We start from the raw sequence: 24,688 nt of genomic DNA, 5'->3' as shown, positions 1-24,688 counted from the left end.
TTTTTAGGCTAAGATAGCTGCCTGCTGGCTTTATGATAGACTTGCTCAGTAAAGGCTAAAATGTAGGTATTTGATTTCTCAGAGAGTTATCTTCTCATTAAGCTGGTTGCTACAGTGCTTATCACATATCACTAAATCTGAATAAAGAGAATAACTCCAAGATTGCGACTATACTTTGGTGTAAATAATTGCTCATTGCGTATTCTTCATAAAATGATAAATATTCTTCATTCATATCTCATTGGAAAATGTGTGGGACATTCAACATCACCATTAGCTTCTGAAGACTGGACTGGTTCAAATGTAAAAATGAGAAATCGTACCGCCTTTGTCTGACCAAATGGAGAGATAATCTCGACGCTTTTTTCACGGAAACTATATAATTGTCCACGTGAGAAGAATTGTTCTTGACTACAGATATAGTAAATGAAACTTACAACAAATATTTCTTAACAGGAGCTTCGTAACGCGTGGCCGCATCGGTAAAATAATCAACGCGCGCTATAGCTATAGCCAAAATGACACACATATCCACATACTATGAGAAATATATAAATACATTTCAAAATTTGTTGCTTGCAAATATTGACTGGCAAGTTCTTAGAGGGCATCAACCAAAAATGTGAAATGAACTCAAGATAACTCTATTGATCTATCGATTAATAAAAGGTGGAGTTTGACAGCTTGCTATTGCACGCATTTCAGAACAAAATATTTAGACCATGCAAATTATATAATATCACATTATCTGTGTAATCAGCCGTAAGTATCGCAGTTACTGCATGTTTACCAGCATGTCTGCTGATATGTGAAACTACAAAGGCATGTTCTTAGTTTGTGACCTTCACGTTCCCAAGCACTTGAAAGCACCTGTAGACACCAGCAAGCACCTATAAACTGTTATCAGTTCATAAGCTGCAAAAAAGTTTGACGTAAGTTCTTGCATCTTTTTTCAGTAAGTTCTAAACTAAAAATCTTTCATATTAAAATAAAGAAGCTCAAAAGCATAAGATTGTGAACAAACAAAAAGGAAATAATACGTAGCGGTAAACACGCAGGCAAAGCATGGGCACGCGGGCAATAAGGCTAAAATATCTACTTAGGTGGAGATATGAATCACTCAATACAATTCTTAATCTTTCCGTCACATAACTCTGATATGGTTGCACGCACAGGAGGCGTGACTGCAATGTGAAGTCTCACAAGCCAACATGGGAAACCGTAGGTGAAGGAATTTATCGTCATTGTACAAAAGATGTGAAAACATACATTAGCCTTACTGACGATGAAATGGTTTGATTCAAGATTTGATAACAATTTGACTCAAATTCTTAGAAATATTATTATTTTGTTGAATATTGGACCAAATATGTATTTTTGCATTTCTGTTTATATGGAAGTCAGTCAAATTATTCTGACCAAGTGTGTTTTAACAGCGCAGTTTTAAAGTATATTGCTGATGCCATTTTGTAGCACTATTATTATCCCTCATAACTAGTGGAGACAGCACTGGAGCCAATGCATATTAAAGTACAACCACTATTAATATAATCACAATTATTGTTCAAGAATTAGATAGAATATGTGTACGTGAGAGATGGCGCTAAAATATCTACTTACTCAAAGATATGAGTCAGTCAACATACTTGTTAATCTTTCCATGACGTAAATCTGATATGGTTGCACGCACAGGAGGCGTGGCTGTAATGTGAAGTTTCACAAGCCGACATGGGAAACCGTAGGTGAAGGAATTTATGGTGGTTGTATAGAATGGTGTATAAAAAATAAAACACTAAAAATGTAATGCAATACTTCAGGTCGTTTGTGTTGAACTTTAGTATTTAACTAGTGGCACTGCTCAGGTAATAGAACAATTACCTAATGAGTTTGAGTAACTCAAAGCTAGGTCTTTACTAAAATCATTACTAAAACAGTACAGGAGTTTTGGGTTCGCTTAACAATCGTTACGCATAATGGTCAAGAGTGCTAGTTATTAACCCCAAGCAAGCACTTTAAGCGTCAGTATTTTAAACAATGCAATGACTATTTACCCAATGAGTCCATCCTATTCCGTATAGCTTAATGGTTAAGTTTTATATCTGGAGGTTCCGAGATCAAATTCAGTGCTGTGCAGATTTTTCACTGCTAGAATTTAACTGCTATAACTGGACACAGGATTTAATAAAAAGACAAACATTGAGATTTATATATATACTATAAAACCTTTAATTGAACGCCGTGGCGCTCTACTTTTCAACCCTTCCTTTATGGTGGTGATCAATTGGAGGTGGCGTTCAAATAGAGGCTGGTAGTGTATTAGTCAAATGGCTCGTCAGAATTTTCGGAAGATACATTTAGCCTTATTACCGGCGAATCGAATGTCCCCTATATTTTGCTCTCTTTTTTTGGTAGAGCGATATTTAATATATCTTTAGGTATTAAATAAATCTGCTAACTTACCTCCAACTTGTCAAAAGTCTTTTAATAAATATGTTACGCATTTAGAACCCGAAAAATATCTCTACCAGTTAATATATATTGCTTGCAATTGACCTGTGTAGGTATTATAGCCTGAGTCTTTTTTTGCAATTTGTTGCCACTTTCAATTTTTACTTCATTCTAAATTTGAAGATATATTTTTATTATATATATATATTTACCAATCTTATGTAAAAACTCATTGCACTCAATGATATGTTTGCTCCAGCCTGCAACAAAAACTAGCTTTTTATGTGCAATAGAAGAGGATACCGCAATGATGCTATTAAATAATATGCTATACATTTGCAAATTTTTAGGTTGTATAATAATAATCTACCAAATGCTACAAATATATATTCATGAACGAGTAACATAAACGAACCACACTCATATTACATGCAGAAACAGAAATATACGCTTTTAGAAGACAAAAATATTTCTATCGTTTCCTCGGATAGCTGCGTTATGATTGGTGCTTTCGATGGAACCAACATCTTCTAGTTGTCTAACACCTTCAACAATGCCTTCTGACCTCAACTTTTCTTCTGCACTGCTAAACTAGTCGATATTAGTCCAAACAATTTTTGGCAAAGCAAACCTTTTACGCGCTGCATTTAGCACAAATGCAACGGGTGTAAAAGTTTTGCAAACCATTTTTATATATGTACATTGAAGTATTAAGACCGCGTTAAACAAGAAACTACTATTAGACTGAAACAGTTAGTAACTATTTTTATGGTGTTGCTTTTAAAGTTTTAATAAAAAATAGCAAAAAGCTTTGGAACTGGACAACGAGAGAATCGATTGTTATTGATGTAAACGATTTATCATTAATACGATTTTGTAGACACTTTGCTACTGAGCATTTGATATTATGGGTCTATAAAGTTCAAAGATAGTCAAAGTGGGGGTCAAATGGAGGGCATTCAAATGGAGGGTGGCGCTTTATTTTTCAACCCTTTTCTCATAGTGGCGGTCAAATAGAAGTGGCATTCAAATAGAGGTTTTGCAATAGATTGTTATGAAAGTATTGAACAGTACAGTGAGTCTAGCTACATGTTCAAGGGTATTTGAACTACAATAGAGCCTTGGTTCTCGAACATAATCCATTCCAGAAAGTTGTTCGAAAACCTAGTTCTTCGAGATCCGAAACAATTATTCCCATTTGAATTAAGGTATGTAAATTTTAATCCGTTTTAAGTCAAGAAAACTATTTTGGTAAAGTATTTTTTTAACATTTTACACCATCAGTTTTCAAGTTTGACAGCTTTCTATTGCACGCATTTCAGAATAAGATATTTAGCAAAGTATATGATATCAAATTGCTTCAGTAATCAGCGGTAAGTATCTGAGTTACTGAGCATATTTATAATCTCAAAAGCATGTCTACTGGTATGTGAAACCGAAAAGACATGTTCTTAGTTTGTGACTTTCACGGGTTCGCAAGCACTTGTAAGCACTTGCAGACACCTGCAAGCACTTATAAGCTCTTCTCAGTTATTTGTTCAAAAGCTGCAAAAAACTTTCAAAATGAGTTCTGCATTTTTAGTCAATGAATTCTTAACTAAAAATATTTCAAAATAAAGAAGCTCAAAAGCATAAAATATTAATGTGTCGTGAGCAAATAGAAAGTAAATATTATGTAGCAGTAAACACGCAGCGAGATTAGACGGAATGTGTGCACATGAGAGATAACAGTAAAATATCTACTCAAGTATAGATATGAGTCACTCAAGACACTTATTAATCTTTCTACAATGTAAATCTGATATGGTTGCACGCACAGGAGGCGTGGCCGTAATGTGAAGTTTCACAAGCCAACATGTGAAACCGTACGTGAAGGAATGTATGATGGCTGTATAAAATGGTGTGAAAAAATCTAAATTTTTATACTTATTGCTGTTAAAACAGCTACTTTTGAAAACATGGTATTAATATTAAACAGTCTAATTGTCTAATCGTCTAATCATTTAATTAAACGGTCTAATCGTCTAGTAATAATTTGATCATGTGACCCAATAGTTCGCAAATAATTTCTGCAGCACTTTCCGCAGCACTTATCACAGGTTACCAACAGGCTCGTCAGGATTATCAGACAATGATATGTACTCCTTCGAGCTGAGGATAAAAAATTAAACGAATTTTTACGGTAAGTTATAAAATATCAGGTCTAAAAGTGACAGCATTACAATGATAGTAAAACAGACGCGTAAGAACAATAGACATGGTTTTATTGAATGCGTGAAGTATATTTGTGAAAATATTTCGATGAATGAGGTTGCATGAAAGTGCAAACAGAAACCATTTTGTACAACTACATCACAATTGAGCCATTTTGGAAAGAGATTCCAATCTACGGCGGTCTCATGTGGCTGCGATTAACTGTTCGTTTTTTAGCTTTTAATAGCTTGTAATTACATTTCCACATATTTTGCACCTACAACACAGCAAAGTAAGGCATGGTGAACCTTTTGTTATCACATAACTGTAATATGAATTTTGTTGCAAGTCAACCTTTAAAACTTAAGCTATGACATCATTTGGTAAGAATCATTATTTATTTTTTGCAGATAATTAAGAATGCTTGATATATGATTATGTGCGGTTACAAGTAAAACAGGTGTTTAGCATGTGACCAGTCCTAGAATAGATGAACAGATCTGTAATATTCTAGAGTAATTTTTGATTTCCAGTGAGTAACCCTGTGAGGAATGTGTGATGTAGCATTTATTGCTAAATTGAGTACACCAGGAGCAATAGTTGAGGCTTATAAGTGTTCATAAATTTATAGATAGGCATGAAGCCATACTTTCAATGGTAAAGAATTACCACTGCTTGGCGTCAATTGATCAAAGGATGAATCACAGGCAAATGCAGTAAAGTTTTTTGCCATTAATTGCATTTCTTAAATCTGTTGGTTCTACAATATGTCATTATTTATTATGATTAACACATAACTATTCACAAAGATCAGGAACTGTGATGTTCAACGGTTCATAGAAAGATCTAGCAACCAATGAGACTTACCAGAGTTTCCACCTGCTCTTGCTCATCAGGAAGGAGTTGCTAACAAAATATATGAACATTTTACTTGTTCTGCAACAGCATTTCATTGTAATGTTGATAATTAGGCTATATATGGTAGAACAAGATATTTAAGTACATAATCAAAGAGCTAGTGTTCTTTCTTGTTCTTGATTGTATATATAGATTTTTCTCAATTTGGGGCTCCTTGATACCCCTTCCATCTGCCAGTTTAAGTTAATGTAAACATACTCATCTACCTGTTGCGCTGATCTCAGCAGTTTGAAGTATAAAACACTAAAAATGTAATGCAATACTTCAGGTCGTTTGTGTTGAACTTTAGTATTTAACTAGTGGCATTGCACGGGTAATAGAATAATTACCTAATAAATTTGAGTAATTTACCGGAAAAGCTAGGTGTTTACTAAAATCATTACAAAAACAGTACAGGAGTTTTGGGTTCGCTTAACAATCGTTACGCATAATGGTCAACAGGGCTAGTTATTAACCCCAAGCAAGCGCTTTAAGCATCAGTATCTTAACCAATGCAATGACTATTTACCTAATGAGTCCATCCTATTTTGTGTAGCTTAATGGTTAAGTTCTAGATCTGGAAGTCCCGAGATCAAATCTGGTGCTGCGCAGATTTTCATTGCTATATTTTAATTGCTATAACCGGACACAGAGTTTGACGAAAAGACAAACAGTGTGATTTGTATATATAGATTATAGTAAAACTCTTGAGCAGTTCAGTGAGTCTAGCAACATGTTCAGGTGTATTTGAACAACAAACTAAAGATAGGAAGAATGTAGGACATAAGGTTAATACAGAAAGTAATTATAGAACTAAAGCGCAGGTGTTTGGTTAAACCATGTGTCAATATGTAGGACAGTTATTCGAAAGGTAGTGAGACATCAACTAATTATAACCAATACATTTGTCCACAGTTTGTCGATATATCCACAAGTTCTGGTAGAGTTTTACAAGTTTTACAAGCCTCAACAATACTAGGTCATCTTTTACGTATGTGTACATGAAAAGACTCAGACTGAAAGGGGATTCTTTCCTATTTAGGATTTTAACCACAGATAAAACGTCTCAACTTTTAATTATCAAGAATGTTGTGAGCTCCTAGCTGTGTTGAAATAAGACATAAGGAACAAGAAAATAGGCTTCCAGGCAAAAGGTGTTGTGTTCCACCAGGACAATGCTCGCCCACATACCGCCGCCTGTACAACAGCCAAAATGGAGGAACCGAGCTGGTAGGCGTTAGCACACCCTCCTTATAGTCCAGCGCTGGCACTAAAGAATTTTAATTTTTGGAGTATTAAAGAACCATATGTGAGGCAAGCACTTCACTGCTGATGCAGACAGCATCAAAGCTGTGTGTAAGTGGTTTAGAACCCAGCTGACAAAATTTTATTTTGTAGAAATTGAGAGCTTTGTGGGAAGGTGGAACACTTGTATAGAATAAGGAGACAATGTTGAAAAGTTAAAAAAATGTAAAGCTCTATCTTATTGTAATAAAATGTTATTATAAAATTCCGACTACTTATTAACTGACCCTCGTACTTGGGTTTTGTTGGACGCTATATAATTTTTTACTAAAAGCATTAAGTTTCTACTAAAAACTGTGTAAGATATCAACTCATATGATGACAAAGAGCACTATAATAGAGAGTGTCTAAAAGGCTTATTTTCACAGTGGATTTTCATTTAAGGAGTGAAGATCAGTGAGTGATTAACTAGCTAATCATCTGACAAACTCATTGACTAACAGACTAACTGACACCCTGACTGGCTGACTGACAGACTGAGTGACTGACTGGCTTACAGACTGACTGACAGAGAGACAGACAGACAGACAGACAGACTGACTGAATGACAGACTGACTGCCTGACAGGATGACTGACTGACTAACTGACCGACTGACTTTTTGTTAACTTACTAACTCACTCAATGACTGACCAACTAACAGCTAATTCATGTTCTGATCTGTATATTAGCCAGCCCAAGCTACTACCTGTTTTTGCTTTACTAGCTTCTAGTAACTACAACCAATAGCAGAGCAGCAAAGGAAATCTCACCAATTATAATTCACAAAATTTTGCTTGGCTTTAACGATATTCTGCTAAACTTTTACAATTATTTGTTGATGAGACTGTGAGTGTTTTATTCACGGTTAACTTTTTTCCTTTAGGGATCAAAGTTATATTAAACTTATTGACTGAAATTTTTTTCTAAGCGGGTATACACTCAACACAAGTTTTAAAAAATGTGAAATCTCTTAAAGAAAGTAGGTGGTGTAGTTTATACAACAGATCACTACTAGCTTAGAAAAGCAATACTATCTAGTAAAAATATAAGGTCAAGGTCATTTAGTGAAATGTCTTATAAGAAAATCCGAAGTCAAAACAATCACTTAATGGACAAAGGTCCCTCAAAGGTCACTCAAACATAATTGAAAAAGCAATTATAAAATTGAGTCATACTCAATTCTTGCAATGATATGCTCTTAATTTTATAAAAATATATGTATATACACTATTATAATAGGATTAAAAAATAAAAAATCTGGTAATACCAGTAAAAACATCTACCATCAGTGTCACATTGAGATGAGTGGGGATTGCATAGCATCGGTTTATCTGGACAGAACCACAGAATGAGGAATGCATAGTCCACATCTAACATTAAATTTTAGGTTAATTTGATTTTATCTTCAAAAACTGCTATGAGCAACATGCAGCCAAATCCAAGAATAAGTCCAGTGTTCTGCAGAAAGAATAGACGGCAATTAGACTTGCATTTCCGTTTTGCCAACTCAGGAACCTAAAATTATAAAGGAGAGATTTTGACAAGATGAAAGAAGACGAGTTTTGATGAAAAAAAGAAAAAAATTGGAAGTAGCCTTGGGTAAAGGAATACAAGTAGTAGTACACAAAGTGACCTTGAAATTAGTCATTTTACAAAATAATGCCCGAATGTCTCAATGAGCTTACAACTAACTAATTATTCATCCAATTAGAGGTAAGAACCACTTTTTTAAACATGCATGAATTTTCTAGTACGTGTACATGTACATGTACATGTACATGTACATACATGTATATCTATTGTATTTCTGTAACAAAATTTAGGCTCAGGCGTGACAATTCCAAAGAAAATCTAAACCTAAACACCATGCTCAGACACAAATTCAATAAATCATTGGAGTTCGGTCATTGGATTGTACAAAAAGAAACTATAATGGAGTTCAGCCATTGGATTGTACAAAGTGAAACTTCATGGAAGCTCGGCCACTGGGCAACGAAAAAGGGAACCTGGTAACTTTCTAGTAACTTAGATAAAAAGATATCTAACTTCAGACCACCATTAAAACATTTTGTATGCACCTTATTGATTATACATGTATGAACAAATAAATACATTTAATCTACTCACCATGTTCACAAGTGACACATATAAAAACATTCCAGCTGTGGCAGCAAATATCCACTGTCGTACGCTGTCTTCAGTGCTGACAGCGATTCCTATATATAGTCCAATAAAAGCGCAGCAGGCACAGAAGAAGTTGGCGAGTAGTACTTTTTTTGGTGTTAAACCAGTAGATAACAGTACAGCAAAATCACCTAAAATATTTAAGATGGTTTCGTTGAAGAATTTACAGTTTTGTTTAGCACAAAGTTGGAGTTGTCATTTCAACAAGCATTTTGAGCTTTACTTTCAAACATTGTTAGGCTGTAAAATTTCTTTCAAAGCAACTATGGAAGACAAGGTTGCCAAATATGCTGAATTTTGTACGATAAATTTATATACTAGAAGGCAGCCAAAAAGAAAACAAAAGCCATTGAAAACAAGACTACTTGAAGGCTGCTAACTTAATATATTAAATTGAAATTATCATCTTATGGTGATGGAAAAATCACTACAAGCCACTGATTGTAAAGAATAACACATTATAAAACTGAAATGAAGCTGACAACACTGGAAAAACGTTCTGTTGATAAAAAATACGTTAAGAAATCAGGTATCAGATATTACCTCTGGTGATCTCATAGTAACAATAATAACATAAAATAATTATAAAAACAGCTTACCTAACTCATGGGGCAACTCGTGGCAAAGCACTGCAATAGATACAGCAATGCCGGTCTCGTATCTGTCAGCAAACGCTGCTCCTAGAGCCAACCCATCAACAAAGTTGTGAAGGGCATCACCAAACATCACCATGTATGCAACAGTTGGCAGCTTTAGCCAGCTCACCGGAGATTTGTGGGATTTGTGTGATTTGTGCTGAATTTCTTCATCGAACTCCTTCTGCAAACATATAAAAATGCTATAACTTCAATATAAAAAGGCTAAAAATTAAGTATTTTTATTTTATTTTATTGTTGAATTCGAGACACAAAATTACTTTGTAGGAGTGTTATAAGCTCTAAATATGTCAGAATGTTAGGATTTGCAACCAAATTTTATATAATTGTGACCTCATTTTTTAAAAGTGATTGTGTTACTTTTTTTTATTGATTTTGTTTTAATTGATCAACGAACATACTATATCAGTGTTGTGAGCATACGAATTGCATTAACTGTGTGTAAAACTGCATGTTCAGGTTCCACTTCAACTTTGGTAGGTTTTTAACTTTCAAAGGGTCTATCGCATGGCTAAAACTACAAAAAATGATATTTAGCACCAAAATGAACTTTTCAAAGTTTATCTGTTACGAGAAACAAACATTATTTCTTATTAAATAGGCCTAAAACTTGAAAATGACATAAAAGGAAGCTCAAATTCGTTAGCAAACATTTAACCAAGGAGTTGTCCTATTACTGTTATTAGAGCTGTCCTATTTCTATCACTGATAGAAACACTCACTGAGTTGGTAAGCTCTGTAGTAGAAATCGTGTGGTTCATATTCTTGCTGGTGAAGGAAATATCTTCCACAGCAACATGAATATTTTCCATAGTTTCAGCATGAGGAACTTGTCCTTTGTCTGTGCACTTGCCATGCTCCTTGCTGTGAATATGATCCTGAAATGAACAAAGATTATTTTTTAGTGTTCCTGTAGTATGGCTCACTGAAAACATAAATTTGTAATGGACACGATTAAAATGTAAAAATTATTAATTTTTTCACATGCTTAGGCTTTGATCACATAAATTATTTTATGAATAAATTCCTTGCATAGTTTTAGGAGAGTTGTCTGCTCTTTTTAAAAGAATGGCTCAGTTAAATTATAAGTCAGTATTTATTTGCACTAAACGACTGGATACAAATATCATATTTTAATCTTAATGTTATGAACTTTACTGGCCCGTTTGCATTTCAAATTGCTTCAACAGCCAACTACTGCTTAAATATTCAATAGTTTATCTATAATTTGTCTAAATTTGTCAATACACTTACATCGTCTCCTCCAAGATGACTGTGACCAAACTTTGCCATGATAGTCTCAAATAAGAAGAAAATGTAGATTGCTACAAAAGAAAAACAAAATGCTGAAGTGTTGTTTTATCTTTGCAAAGAAAAGGTAATTTCTTATTCATTTACAAGGTCTATTTTTCTTGCTTTTACATCTGCTTTGATATATTTAAATTTGTAAAAAAAATATAAAACATTTTTTACGATCATATTCAAAATATCACCTAATTTTCATATAGAAATGCAGATGTCTATGTTATATGGAACTATCAACTTTGTCATACTGACCTAGAAACGTAACTAGAATTTTTATGTATGATTTGTAAATGCTACACTTACCTCCGATAACAACAAGCATTTTCTCCGTATGATCTTCCACTTTTACTTTAGAAACTTCTGAATGGTCATGGTCATGCAGTCCAAGAGCCTAAAACAAGCAGCAGCTTGTTACAGTACAACAGTAATAGTAAATATTATACTTTATGATAAATGAGAGTAATGGCACGGCATGCGTTAAACATAGTCGTATAAACAAGAACCTGTGGGATAAGATGTAGCAGAGCGTCTCCAGCCATTGTACCGATAGCGAGTCCAATAAAGAGTGTTAAGACATCTTGTACAAAGTCGTGATTAAGGCAGGGGAAAAGAAGGCCTCCTATTAGAGCCAGAGAACTAATGATTGCTACAGATATCGTGCTGACACCCCACTCTGCAAAGAATATCATTTCGTATAGATTATACAGTGTCTTCTGCACATATATACGGAGTCTGTTTGTATTGGATTGGTCAAAAGCTCCTCTATCAGACCAACATTCGCATTCAAGATGTATTTAAAAGGTTGCTGTTATTAGTGCTTTACGCAATTATGTTGAAAAACATTTATGACAAACAGTCCTCTATTTATCACAAAGACTTATCTTGTCATCAGTAACTCACTTTCAAATGGCGTGGGTCCAGGGTAGTCCTTTTTGGTAGAATCAGAGCTTGTGCAGTAGCTGCCCAGAAGCTGTTGTACAACGACAAGAGACAGCTCAGGCAGTGTGTCTAGTGGTACGGTACCTCCATGCGACACACCAAAGGCTCCAGCCATCTCCTCCACCGTCAAACACTGAAAGTTGTAAATTGCAATGTTTGAGATTGTTTGTTGACACTACCAGAGGTTCTAGTGGAGTTTTACAATTCTAATATGGACAAATATTACAAGTTTGCTAGTGCCTTTTTAGTTCTATCATTGCTGTACTGTGTTAGGAACTTTTCTGAATTGTTAATTTTATACTGAACTGTTCCACCCTTCAAGTGTCAGCGCAGGACAGAATTCATGAATGTCTAATTAATCATGAATCACAGTTAGCTGTTTTTTAGCCAGTCATGCCTAAAAATGGAAATACCTTTTTCACCTTCACAGGAAACTTTCATGTGATTTTGCGCTTTGTACAGCAACAGTTTTAATGAATGAATATTGTGTAGCCTTTTCACCTGCAATTTCTCAACACTTTGACTAGAATTCTTACTTGGTGCAAACAGAAGCCATATGAGATGAGGCCACTTGACATTTAAAATATCTGTAAACCAGGTTAAGTGTCTCGCAGCCAGGTGGTAAATGTACCTCAGCAACCGCGATACACCCAACCAGGAATGAATACTAGCATAAAAAGTTTTTATCTGCTCAATCTTTAATCACTAGAACAAGAATTGAACATCTTTTTTGCATACAAGATCAAGTGTCTGAATCCCTCCTTCAACATAAACTGTCCTTTATATGATACTAGCCCAATGCTCGGCGTTGCACGGTTATTAAATAACAGCTTATGAACACTGGGAGGTAATGTAGTTGCCAATGGCTAATTTGAGTAAGCTAGTATCCGTGTTGCTAAACTTACTAATAAGAGCCAAGGAGAGCAAGCTTTAGTGACGTTGCGCGTAAGGCAGTGTCACTCTGCATATTTTAACCAAGATAATGACTCATATCGCCCAATGAATGCATTCATCCTGTGTAGCTTAATGGTTTAACTTGTCGCCTTGTAAAAGGAAGGTCCTGAGATCAAATCTTTTGTGATATGGATTTTTTATTGTGAGATTTTAATAGCTATAGCTGGACAGACACCGAACAATGATGACAAACTTTGAGATTTATATATACATAGATATATAGATGTAGATATATAGATGTAGATATAGACAATCTATGGAAGACCTTAATCATAATGATTCACACTCTAATGAATCAATTTATCAAGCTCTGCTTAAGAAAAAAGCCTTCTCATGAACATGAAACACTTTTGAAATTTGTGTAACAAACGCTGGTTTCCAAATTTGGTGCACAGCGTACCTGACATTCTTTATGGAAGGTATTGCTAGTTTTTTTAGCGGATTTTAGATATTCGTCTTTTGTAATTCAAGCTGCAAATTGAAAGTACCTTCTCGACCAGCTCCTCTTCTGCGTGTTCATGATCATATGTAGATCTCTTCCTGCGAGCATTTTCAGTCTCGTGCCCGTGCTCATCATGTTCGTGGTCATGGTCACTGTGATCCTCACTTGTACCCAAAGCCTTCGCTATCAGTTTTTCCAGATCTGCTCACAGAATGAACTTAATACAGGAAGTGTTTGTAAAATATGGTGAAAGTCATAACCTGAAAGTTTCTGTTTGCTTTAGAATTATCTTGTTATAAATTCTTGGTAATGGTTGGGAACACTTTCTTTTAAATGGTTTGATAAAGATTCTCTACCGTAAAAACATCAGCAATACTCATCAATCTTTAAAAAATATTAGTACAGCTTATGCATTTTTAGATTATTAAAAGATTAGGCAGTCTATTGTGCTATGAGAGGTCGTCAGGTGTGTCAATAAAGTGCAAAGAATAAGTATGTATACAATTCAGTTCAGAAAAGATGCTTTGGTGATGAAAAAGTGTGGCTTGCTTACCTTGTTTTAATACCTTATGTTGTTAGTATTCTTTATTCCACACTCTCTTTTATATAACCGCAGGGTATTCTGCGTATGTCTTCCACTCACACAAATAAAGATTAACTGTAGGATTAGCTTTTAATTCTTATTAATATTTTACCACTAATTCAAACTTCAAAGAAAAGATCAATACCTTGCCTAGGTAGAAAGAATAGCCAAGAACTTGGTATTTAAGGTTGTGTTTTTGACAAGACCGCTCTTAACCTGACCATAAGGAATGTTTTTCTTACCTTCATACGAGATGTGAGTAGCATTCTTTTCTACGCCGAGTTGGTGAAGGATATCTACTGCGAAGTCATGCTGTCGAGGTCTTATTGGGCAGTCAGCTACTAACTTGTCACCTAATGACAAAAAACTTGTCTGTAAATCATAATAAACATTTATCTTCCTCAGGCCAATTAGGAGTAGTAGAACAGTTCACATTTGTGAGTTCAACTTAAAATTGACTCCACTCTGTAATCCACTGAATCCTTTAAAAAAGTGCCATCTTTTTGCGAGCAACTACCGCGGTTCTTTTTATAAATCATGAAACAAGGTGAGAGAAGTTCAAGTGAAGCTGAAATACTTAGACATACTTTGCAACTTTATTTGTTATTTCAAGGTTTTCTGTTTGTAAAGATTAGTTGGAAAGGTATTAGATAACGTCAAACGAAGACTTAAAAGGAACTTAAACAACTTCATTGTTCTACCGACTAATAAAATGTGAAGTTTGGCATCTTGCTTTAACTTTCTATTCAGAGGTAAAATAGTTGGGCCAAGCAAATTATACAATATCAAATTGCTTCTGTAATCAGAAGTAACTATCCTAGTCACTAAGCATATTTACAATTTTCAAGTAGATTTCCTAAATGGATATTGCTAGCAAAAGTATGGTTAAAAATACAATGCTTGCACTAAACATGAAAACAAATGAAAAACTTGTGTACAGAAGTCATTAAAATTTAGGAACATTAGTGAATAGTTCTGAATTTTAAATATCATAGTAGTGAATATTTTTTAAATCATGAAGAAAAGTGTTTTGCTCGCTGAGATGCGGCAAAACGATAATAATAAAGGGGTTTTAATTACGGCTAGCGTGTTAATAAAAATGCTTTAAAATGATGAATAAGTCTTTGGAACTATTTATATAATCATTCTTAGAACTTAGGATAAGTTATAAGTAACTCAAGTAAAATTCTGGTACTTCAAATTATCTTCAAGAAAATGTAAAAGAAACTTATTAAGATAGCTTCTGTCAAAATGTTGCATCATTCTTACAGAGCGTCATAATGTACCTACCAGCTAGCAGATGATTGATAATCATGTATGACATCACTTCCGCACTTGTTTTACCACTTTTGTCGTTTTCAAACTCATGCAGCAATGTGTCCAGCCCAAAGCACTACAAGAGAATCATTTATTATACATAACAGTCAAGAATATACTTATATGAGCGAGTGTTTCACACCAATAATGTACACTTTGATAAAAGTTGGAATTTCTATCAAACTTAACTTAAGGGGGTAAAAATACTATTGGTAAAACACCATTTTTAATCTAGTATTGTGTAAAATTTTGCAGAATAAATACTCAGCACATATTTATAAAGCTTTTTAAGTTTTGAACCATGTAAAAGCTGGCAATAAAAAGTGCCATACTTTCAAAGTAAACACAGTAAACAAGAAAAACACTACAAGAGTAAGTTGTCTCACACCAACAACGCTAAATAGAAGTTGGAAGTTTATCAAATTCAATTCAATTGAATAAAAATAAGATTTGTAAAATACCACAGTCAACTAATTAGTTATAGAATTTACAAAATAAAAATTCTATACTAAGCTCTAAAGTTTTATATTTTGAAGCATGTGCATAGCTTTTGGCTTTGATTAAAAGTACTTCGCACGAACATGAAAAATGCTTCGGGAAATATGGCAATAAAAACATCATATTTCCGAGTAAATAATTACACAAGGCAGAGGAGGCTTAGCTGAAATCAAAACAATGAGACATACTTTATGCCTTTATATATAATTTCAAAGTGTCTTCTATTACCAAATAAAAAATAGCAATTTCTTAGATAACAACAAACAGAAGTATAAAATAACCTCACAGAATATGTATTGATCTGTATTGTAAAAAAGTTAAACGTTGCCAGATTATTTGCTTTAGCTCGAAATGCAAAGCAAGGCATTTGGGGTAGACAAATTATATAATATCAAATTGCTTCTGCGCATTTATAATAACGAAAGGTTCCATTGTTTAAAGCATGTCTGCAGGAATATGAAATGGCAAAGGCATGTTCTTAGTATTTGACCTTCATGGGTTCCCAAGCACTTGTAAGCACTTGTGAACACCTGCACACACCTATAAGCTGTTATCAGTTATTCGTTTCAAAGCTGCAAAAAGTTTAAAGTGAGTTCTACATATTTAGTCAGTGAGTTCTAAACTGAAAGTCTTCCATATTAAAATAAAGAAGCTCAAAAGCATAAGATTGTGAACAAACAAAAAGTAAATATTATGTAGCAGTAAACACACCGTGAAATTCAACAGAATGTGTGTACGTGAAAGATAGTGCTAAAATTGATACTCAGTTAGAGATATGAGTCATTCAATATACTTGTTAATCTTTCCATGATGTTAATCTGATATGGTTGCACGCACAGGAGACGTGACTGTAATGTGAAGTCTCACAAGCCAACATGGGAAAGCTGAAGTTGGAGAATTTTTAGCTGTATAGAAATTGTGAAAATTTCAAGTTTTACTTTTTACTGACAATAAAAAAGTTTAATTCAAAACTTTAACATTCCAACATAAACAAAATAGTTGAAAATTATCATTTTATTGAACAATTCACATTTTTCCACTGTTCAACAAAATGGTTTATGTTGCAAAGATAAAATGCAAAGATAGAAATGACAGTAAAAATGCAAAGATAAAAGTTTATCTTTGCATTTCTACTGTTATGGAAGCTAGTCAAACTATTTTAGCTATGTGTGCATTATTCTAACCCTAACTTATGAAAAAATTAAGTAACATAATATTGGCAGCTGACGACTTTCAAACAAATAGGATTAATGAAAAGATGACACCCAGAATAATGTAAAGACAGATTTTGGTGAAGTTACTCCCAAACAAACTTGTGCAAACATGATATATTTTCCTTTTTTCGCACAGAAGAAGTCAATTTAGGCCATATTTATCACAAGAATATCAGTGGGCCAGCTATATACAAAGATATAGCTAGCTGAGAAGAAATTATGCTTCGCCAATATCACAGCACATGAGAGACATGTGGGTGGTTTAAGGACAATTTTGCATAAGCAGTTGCTTTGTGATCTTGGTTGGACATGTCTAAGTCCGATTGCAAGGGAACCTGGACAACCGGTGACATGCCCAGTTGCGTAGTGCAACTTTAGGTTGGATGTCATTCCTGCCATCACTAGCGTCCTTTTTGGGAATTGAACCCCCATCTGTTGCTGATAGGTCAGCCTTCTAAACCACTAGTCTACGACTGCCCACACAATAATGACTCACTGCAACAATACCACCCTCACTAGTTTCATATTAGAATCAGGTTACAGGAGCAATAAACGTTGTTTGGTAGGAATCCAGCACTTACGTGTAAATGATCGTCATCATGGTCATGATCGTGTTCATCATCATGGTCATGATCATCGTCATGGTCATGGTCATCTTCTTCATCTGCCTCGTGATCATGCTCGTGATCAGGGTCATGCTCATGATCATGCTCGTTGTCAGGCTCATGATCATGCTCATGATCATGTTCGTGATCATGCTCGTGATCGTGATCATGGTCAGTGTCGTTGTGAGTGTCAGAATGTGATTCCACACTCCTCCTATTCACAAGATGGTAGTCATGAGCTATGTGTTCATCGGTGTCATGGTGATCCTCCTCATCGACAAGCTTCATGTAGGAGTTGTTCACCTTTTGTAGGAGGTCACTTAGTGATGCTTTCAATGTAACTACAAATAGAGTTATATATTGGGCATGAAAAACTTGTTTGCCGAAATATTCTTTTACAGAAATGAGTGTTTATTGAATATTTACTCGACTTCATTATAACGACTTAGAGACTTTAGCAAACATCATTTTTATGAGCTTCAGCCAATTTTACCCAGCTCTAGGTGTCAGCAGTTTTCCTTACCAATAATGTAAGCTCTTAGCTATTTATGGCTAGCTAAAAGATTATCACTAAGTCGGAGTCATTAATTTTACTTTAGTAGAAACTCTCGACCTAATAAAATTATATTTCCGACTATCTGAACTATTTTTGTAGTATAAAAAGATATGATGACATACTCAAACATCTTATCACAATTTTTGACGCATTACCTCGTTCAAGTAAAACGATATAAATGATAAAACGTAGATTTCAGTAATAACCAAAAGAGAATAAAGTCGAACATTGAATGTTTATAATTACAGGTAGGTTTGTCTTGCTTAGCGTAGAAGAGGTTGAAATAGAGAAAGCTACGCAAAATTTACCACCTCTGAAAAATACACAAATGTGAACAATTAGCAGAGTTTAAAGAAAAGTAAAATATGGCGTAGCTCGGTGGATATAAAAGAAACTAAGTAAAAGTTTTTGCCAAGTTTACTCGGGAGGAAATGAATCAAATTCAAACTCCAATGCATTCAATTCCTTTGGCATGAAACGGTTGCCTAACAACTGGTTTGTGCCAAAGGATGGCATGCCTTTATACTTTAGCATTTTGCTGGCAAAAAATGTGTTGAATATATCCTTTTGGTATGTGAAAGGGATAAACAGCAATCACATTTTCTCAAACAACACGTGAAAGAAGCCAGCTAATTGTTCGTATGAGGTTAGCTCATAAAGAATTTTATTGCTATGACCTCACTAGACGTAGAAAACAGGTAATTATGTTGTTGATTGGTTTTGTCCAAACATTGTCACGTAGACCCACAGGGCTTGTTGCTGCCACAGCTAAAACAAACAGTAGACAAAGGGTTGTTTTACCGGTTACCGCGTATTATTTATCTGTGATTTGCTGCCCAAACCTATTAAACCTATTAGAAAAAATTAGACATTGAATACCTAGGCTCTATGGTGCCATTAAAAACAAGATTTCTTGAGTTCCTATTGATAACATCAGAACTGACAAAGTGACCTCTCCTTCAAAAGCATTAGCCCGGCAACCGATGCAACAGCTAGTCAAAAAGTGATGCAACTTGAAGGGATGGTCTTACTGACGAACTTTAAGTTTTCTAGAAATGTAAAAATGACTCTTCAAATCTAGTTGGTGCGACTTGATACAAAAAAATCTGTTTGACTCAAAGACTAGATGCTGTTATCTCTCACTATGTTTTTATGGTGCAGATTGTACAGAATTGGAATTGTGCGCACATTAAATTACAGTGCGATAAATTTTTTCATGGACTTTCGCGTGTTGAGGATCAGGGCAGGCACTTTGTTAAAAAAGATAAGGTCTCTATAGCAGGGCACTTCTGTCTTGCTGAGCATCACCTTTGAAACTGAAATGACTGATGCGTTGAAAATGTTTAAAGTGGAATAGCTTGGACAGCATTTCCTCGCACATTATTCGCAAGTGACATTTCCATTTTTGGCAAGCATGAAACACTTGATAAAAATCTTAATTAACCAAACTTGCTGTGTGGATTTAACGACATCATGCAAACATAGTGTCTGTGAAGTGTCATTAACTAGACCAAACTGCCGAGTCAGTGGCAGCCACTAACAACAAAGTATAGTTAATGTATTTAGACCGCAATTAATTCACATAAAACTCAGGTTTATAAAAGCCACTGCTAATCAGTGCAAACCAGCCGTGACTTCTTACAAATGCGGCCATATTGTTTAATTTTTTAGCTGTCTAAAAACCAGCAATTGAATGAGCATTTTTAGTCCTAGGCAGAGGTAAACCACTACAGGAAATTCATTAAAAACCAGCTCAGTTCCTAACCCTAACCAGGGTATAGGCGAGTGCCCATCTTGTTCAGTTAACTGAAACTAAGGCAACAAGCATTTTCTAGGCATGTCATAAGTCCCTAGCAACGTTTCTTATAATCTCTAATGAATGATTATATTATCACCTCAACAACAAAGTATTCCCTCAACAAGGCACTTGTCAACACATGTCAAATATAGAACAATTTTATCTACGGTAAATTTGAAGTAGGCATGTGAAGACCAGATAACCACCTGGCGATAGGCTTAATGGGCGTGTGGAGGGAATCTGTGAAAAGGTCGTTGTACCTTTAAGTAAAGCTGGTATAGCACAAACACTAATGTTGCTGCATTGTGAATGTATCATCCTAGGAACTGATTTTTCTGTGAGAAACTTTACTGTGTATGTTGGTAAAGATCTCAACTCATTGCAAACCATTAAATAGATGCATTCTCATGCTTTTAGAAGACTGTTTTGGTTTAAATTTTAATTACCTCAAAAAAACTTCTACTGAAAAGCAAAAGCTATAATTTTTGTGGTATTTTCTTCCCACTCCATTAATTTTAATTAAAAAGCAATCTTTTAGTTGGTATTTTGTGTTATTTTAAGCACTGAGTACAATAGTTGCTTCTAATTCTTAATGGTTACCATCAGTAGAAGCATCGATTCCAAGGCCAGCACTGAGTTCTTCGTAGTTTAGAGAAAGGTTAGAGTTTTGGCAATAGATGTCTTTGTGTACGTAGAGGCTCATCAGGTACACCGCCAACTGGTGGTTTTCTAGAGGGTGTTGCAAGCCGGATACCGGATCTATGCTCAGGCACTGCAAAGAGATTCAGAAAGTAAACATTAAGTATTTTAAAGCTATTCAAACTTACATGTCTAAAAATAGATTGTGGGCATAGGTTCTTTTATTTCTATGTTCTTTTTATGCATTTCATGCATTTTAAGTTTAAAAATTTGACTTTTAATTTGAATGCAATTTTAGTCCGCTACTGTGTGAAGAACTAAAGTTTTATATTGTGTTATTATTTTAACATAGTTAATGTTAGCGTTGTTAATGTTATTCTTCTGATAGCTACTGCAAGATCTTTCTGGTTTATAGTAGGAAAGATCTTTAGTCTTAAAACTTGAAAGGCAATTCATAAGCACTATGTCTCTAGAAGCCGTATTTTCAGCTAAAAACCTGCTGAAAACCTAAAGATCTGGTGCCAAGCAAACGCCGGCACTGATAGTTGCTTAGCAACCCCGAATGATTAAAATGGCGGTGAGGAATTGAGTTCCAATCACTGTCAAGGAGTGTTTCAGATTACGGTATGGACTCGATTAATATCTGTCTTTTACCACGTTATCAGCTTAAATGTCCACCCAGCTTGTTGAAAGTTTATGAAAGCAATTTGCATACCGAGAAAACAAATTCAGTGCCCTTAAGGCAGAAATCTCACAGTATTGAGGCATTAAAATGTTGGCTGACTTAACCACTGTCTAATTAACGATTAGTGTTGTGATCATTAGGCGGCAGGTGTTTTTCACATTTTCTGTTTGTACCGAATGACAGCAGACAGATTTTCACATACTGATGAAGGATGCAACCAAAACAAAAGATGCCATACGCTAGTAGTAGAACTAGGTCTAAGATCAAGGGTATCAGCTATAATCCACTCACGGTATACCTATGAACCTAATAGCTCATTTTCAGACTTGCGGTTTTAGCTTGGGATCTCATGTTTGGTATACATTCTGCAGCAACATACCTCTGAATAAATATGGTATATCTAAAGGTTAATATTTTTGTTTGCAATGGCTGACAAGCAAATGAAAAAGAGGCTGACTGAGGCAGACGTCAGAACACTGTGAAAGACCAACAATATCCTACAGACATTGATTGACTTCCAGTTGGAAATGCCTAAATTTGAGGATTGCCGTTAGTGTTCTAAACACTAAAACAAATCAAGGTGTTTATTTTGTGTTATGTAAATATACTTTTCGTGCCTAAGTTTGTGGAATTATTTAGCTGAATGTGAGTAAAACTGTTATCATTGGTTGATCAAATAATGGCAGCAACGTGAAATACAACAAACATAATTTACCTGCAAAGCCAAGAATTTCTGTGAATATATTTTAGTTATTACAACTATGAAACGAGAGAAACCAATAAATTTATCAATTCAAAAAACTATATCACAACTATTTAGCCCAAGTTTATATAAATTTGCTTTGTTCAAGGATTTCAATACAAATCTTCTACAAAATAACATACTTGAAATTTTTCAATAAATTTAAACTAGCTGCATTAAATTTTAAATTAAATTAAATTGAATTAAATTTAAAAAGCTGCATTAAATTTTTTACTATAATTTATTCTAAGAATTTGTAAAATGGCAAGAATAACGGAAAGAATTTTGAAGCTCAGACACCAAATCGTTAAACACTCATGTTTGACCATCTCGTATTAAAATAAATTCACGACTACTTTATGGTTTCTGTCTATAGTTGATCTTAAGTCATCCTCATTGGCATTCAAGTTATTCAAGTGTAGATCAAGGAATAGGAAGAGTTAACTTTGAGTGTATCCGTCTATTACATAACAGACCTGGTGCTAGCTAAACAATGGGTTATTCATAGAACTCTGCACCCTTGTGTTACATGAAATACTGACAAAAGATGCATGCTCTCTGACTACAATGAAAGTATTTATTATATCATAACTGAACTGCTAGAGAATGTGTGAGTCTGCAATAGCATTGCATAGGAATAATAATAAAGTTGTTGAAAATTTCAAAGTTAGTATTATTTTCAAATTTATTGTTCCAATATTATTCAAATTTTACTCAGTATGGTATCCTTTTTGTATATCTAATCAATAATTTTTTAATTGGGTTCACCTAATAACTCAGCCCGCAAAACAGATAAAACAGCCCGTAACTACGGTATCAATTCCTAATTTTAAAGACAACTTCATGTTATAACCGTCTGCCTTTAGCTCTCTTATTGGTGCTATTTGTTGCATGTGTAATAGACTTGACCAGGAATATAATGTAATGCAATACAAGTCTGTGTTTAATAAAATAAAAACCAGACTTAAATGATTCATTAATAAACGCATGTATCATACAAACTGTGAAATAAACCCAGTTATTTTTTTCTCATTTCTTCATTCATTCTGGTTCCTTAATACATAACAAACTTTACCTCAGAGCAGGTCATATTTTCATTGTCAGACTCGCAGTGAATAACATGGGCAAAATCATCAAACAGCTCCTCGATTGCGTCACCCGACCAGCTGTTTCTTGTATAGTCCTCCAAACTCTTTCCTGTGCATGTCTGGATAGTGTATAGCAACACCAGCATAAGATAAACTTTCCTCATGGCTACTGCCTCAAATCCTAGTAACAGTGAATGTGTTTATTGATTGTAAGCTTCTGAGTGACTTTAGGCTCTAACCAGTTGTTATATACGCTGCTGAGTTTTAGCTGAACTGTCATTGGCTGAAGGAGCCATGTCTGGCACCGGGAGTGGTGTGAATGGTTGCACTTGTGCCCAATGAGCTGTAAGTGAAGCTAGTGGCCGTGCGGTTAGATGCGATCAACTATGAACTAATCACCAGGAGCGGAGAAACGATGTACTTGTCATCCATGAGTAGGTGGCTGTCTACTACCACTACGGCCACTACTTTTGCCACTACAAGCTTTTGAAGATTGAAGTTTTCTACAAGCGAAAAAATGTGTTTTCTTACAGGCTTTTAAAAATACCTTTTACAATAAACGTGTTAAAACTTTTACTTTCGCAGCTTAGCCAAAGCATTAATGCGCATTTGAATTAAAATTGAAAAATTCTGAAAGTCTGTCATAAGGCAGCACAACACCTGCTAATGCAGCTGCCAACAAATCGTTAAAGCAATGTGAGTCTGAACCCTAAATGTGACAAAGTAACAAACGCCTTATGAAACTTTTAAAGGGCATCTCATGGCAAACAAGGTTACCAACCAAATGGTTATTGCTACTACTCACAAACATCTATTGCAATCCACTAAATAATCTAAACAAATACATTTGAAGAATAATACATTGCAGATAATTGTGTTACGTCTGAAGTAGTCAATGCTGTAAGCACAGGTCAATGAGCGGTTTGGAGATCAATACTATTGGTGCGTCTGCTGGACGCTATTCAGCTTCACTAGATCATCAGCCGTGGAGACAATGATTATTCGGTTAAAGTTACTCCAAGTTTTAGCTTTGCAAACCAGCAGATGACAGGAGAATATGATGAGGCGAGAATTTTTTTCAGTTTCAGTTCCGATTGGTTTCATTGATCCGGATTAAGAGTGGTGCGCGTGTTGAGTTACCTTGCAATAAGTGCTTCATCGGACGTTCGCATGAGGAGGATTAAGGCAGGGCTTTGTTAAAAAAAAGATAAGGAAATCCACTCCAGAAATCGTGTAGTAAGTCATTCAGAACTGTTCAAGTGAAAAAAAGACTGAAAAGTGGAATATGTTTAAAATGATAGCACAGTATTAGCTTGTGCACCATCCTGGAGTCATCATCCGGGAGCGCCTCTTCCATTCTTCTCAACCTTGAGACATTTGGCAAAGATTTGTAAGTAGTAAAACTCATGTGACTTGCGAATTTTGGCCATTTCCACCTTGAGGATGACTCAAACTTGTGGGTTAACCGCAGTGATGTAGTGCTACCCTAACTCTCCTTAACTAAGTTATGGTTAGAGACTCTGTGTGTGTTTTTAAGTATTACTATAGTTAGGGTTAAAAAGATTTAGACTTTGCCAATTCTCAATGTAAATTATAGCTCTATTTCATTGATTCAAGTACACTAATGTCATTATAGTCGACATTCAAGGGCCATTCAAT

The 24,688-nt window shown here is 34.9% G+C and overlaps 1 protein-coding gene across 1 annotated transcript; it reads right to left on the bottom strand.

Moving 5' to 3' along the window:
- Nucleotides 1-7,652: 7,652 nt before the first annotated feature.
- LOC137387103 (metal cation symporter ZIP8-like) lies at nt 7,653-23,229 on the bottom strand. Its single transcript, XM_068073403.1, has 14 exons — nt 23,017-23,229; nt 20,476-20,647; nt 17,498-17,862; nt 15,178-15,280; nt 14,130-14,240; nt 13,351-13,505; nt 11,870-12,041; nt 11,473-11,642; nt 11,273-11,360; nt 10,919-10,989; nt 10,387-10,542; nt 9,608-9,827; nt 8,952-9,139; nt 7,653-8,339 (listed from the first exon to the last, which is right to left on the bottom strand). The coding sequence occupies exons 1-14, from the start codon at nt 23,191-23,193 to the stop codon at nt 8,208-8,210; spliced, it is 2,280 nt and encodes a 759-aa protein (XP_067929504.1). The 5' UTR covers nt 23,194-23,229; the 3' UTR covers nt 7,653-8,207.
- Nucleotides 23,230-24,688: the final 1,459 nt, after the last annotated feature.

This window comes from Watersipora subatra, chromosome 2, assembly GCF_963576615.1.
Source record: "Watersipora subatra chromosome 2, tzWatSuba1.1, whole genome shotgun sequence".
Taxonomy (NCBI): Eukaryota; Metazoa; Bryozoa; class Gymnolaemata; order Cheilostomatida; family Watersiporidae; genus Watersipora; species Watersipora subatra.
The sequence above is the reverse complement of the archived record's forward strand: the minus strand, read 5'-3'. Positions and strand labels throughout refer to the sequence as shown.

Bases quoted from the DNA above. Each gene is read 5' to 3' on its own strand.
- LOC137387103 (XM_068073403.1), bottom strand. From the start codon at position 23,193: ATGAGGAAAGTTTATCTTATGCTGGTGTTGCTATACACTATCCAGACA. The intron at 13,506-14,129 runs GTAAGAAAAACA...TTCTGTGAGCAG, and splicing joins TACTCACATCTCGTATGAAG to ATCTGGAAAAACTGATAGCG. The intron at 9,140-9,607 runs GTAAGCTGTTTT...TAAATATTTTAG, and splicing joins CGAGTTGCCCCATGAGTTAG to GTGATTTTGCTGTACTGTTA.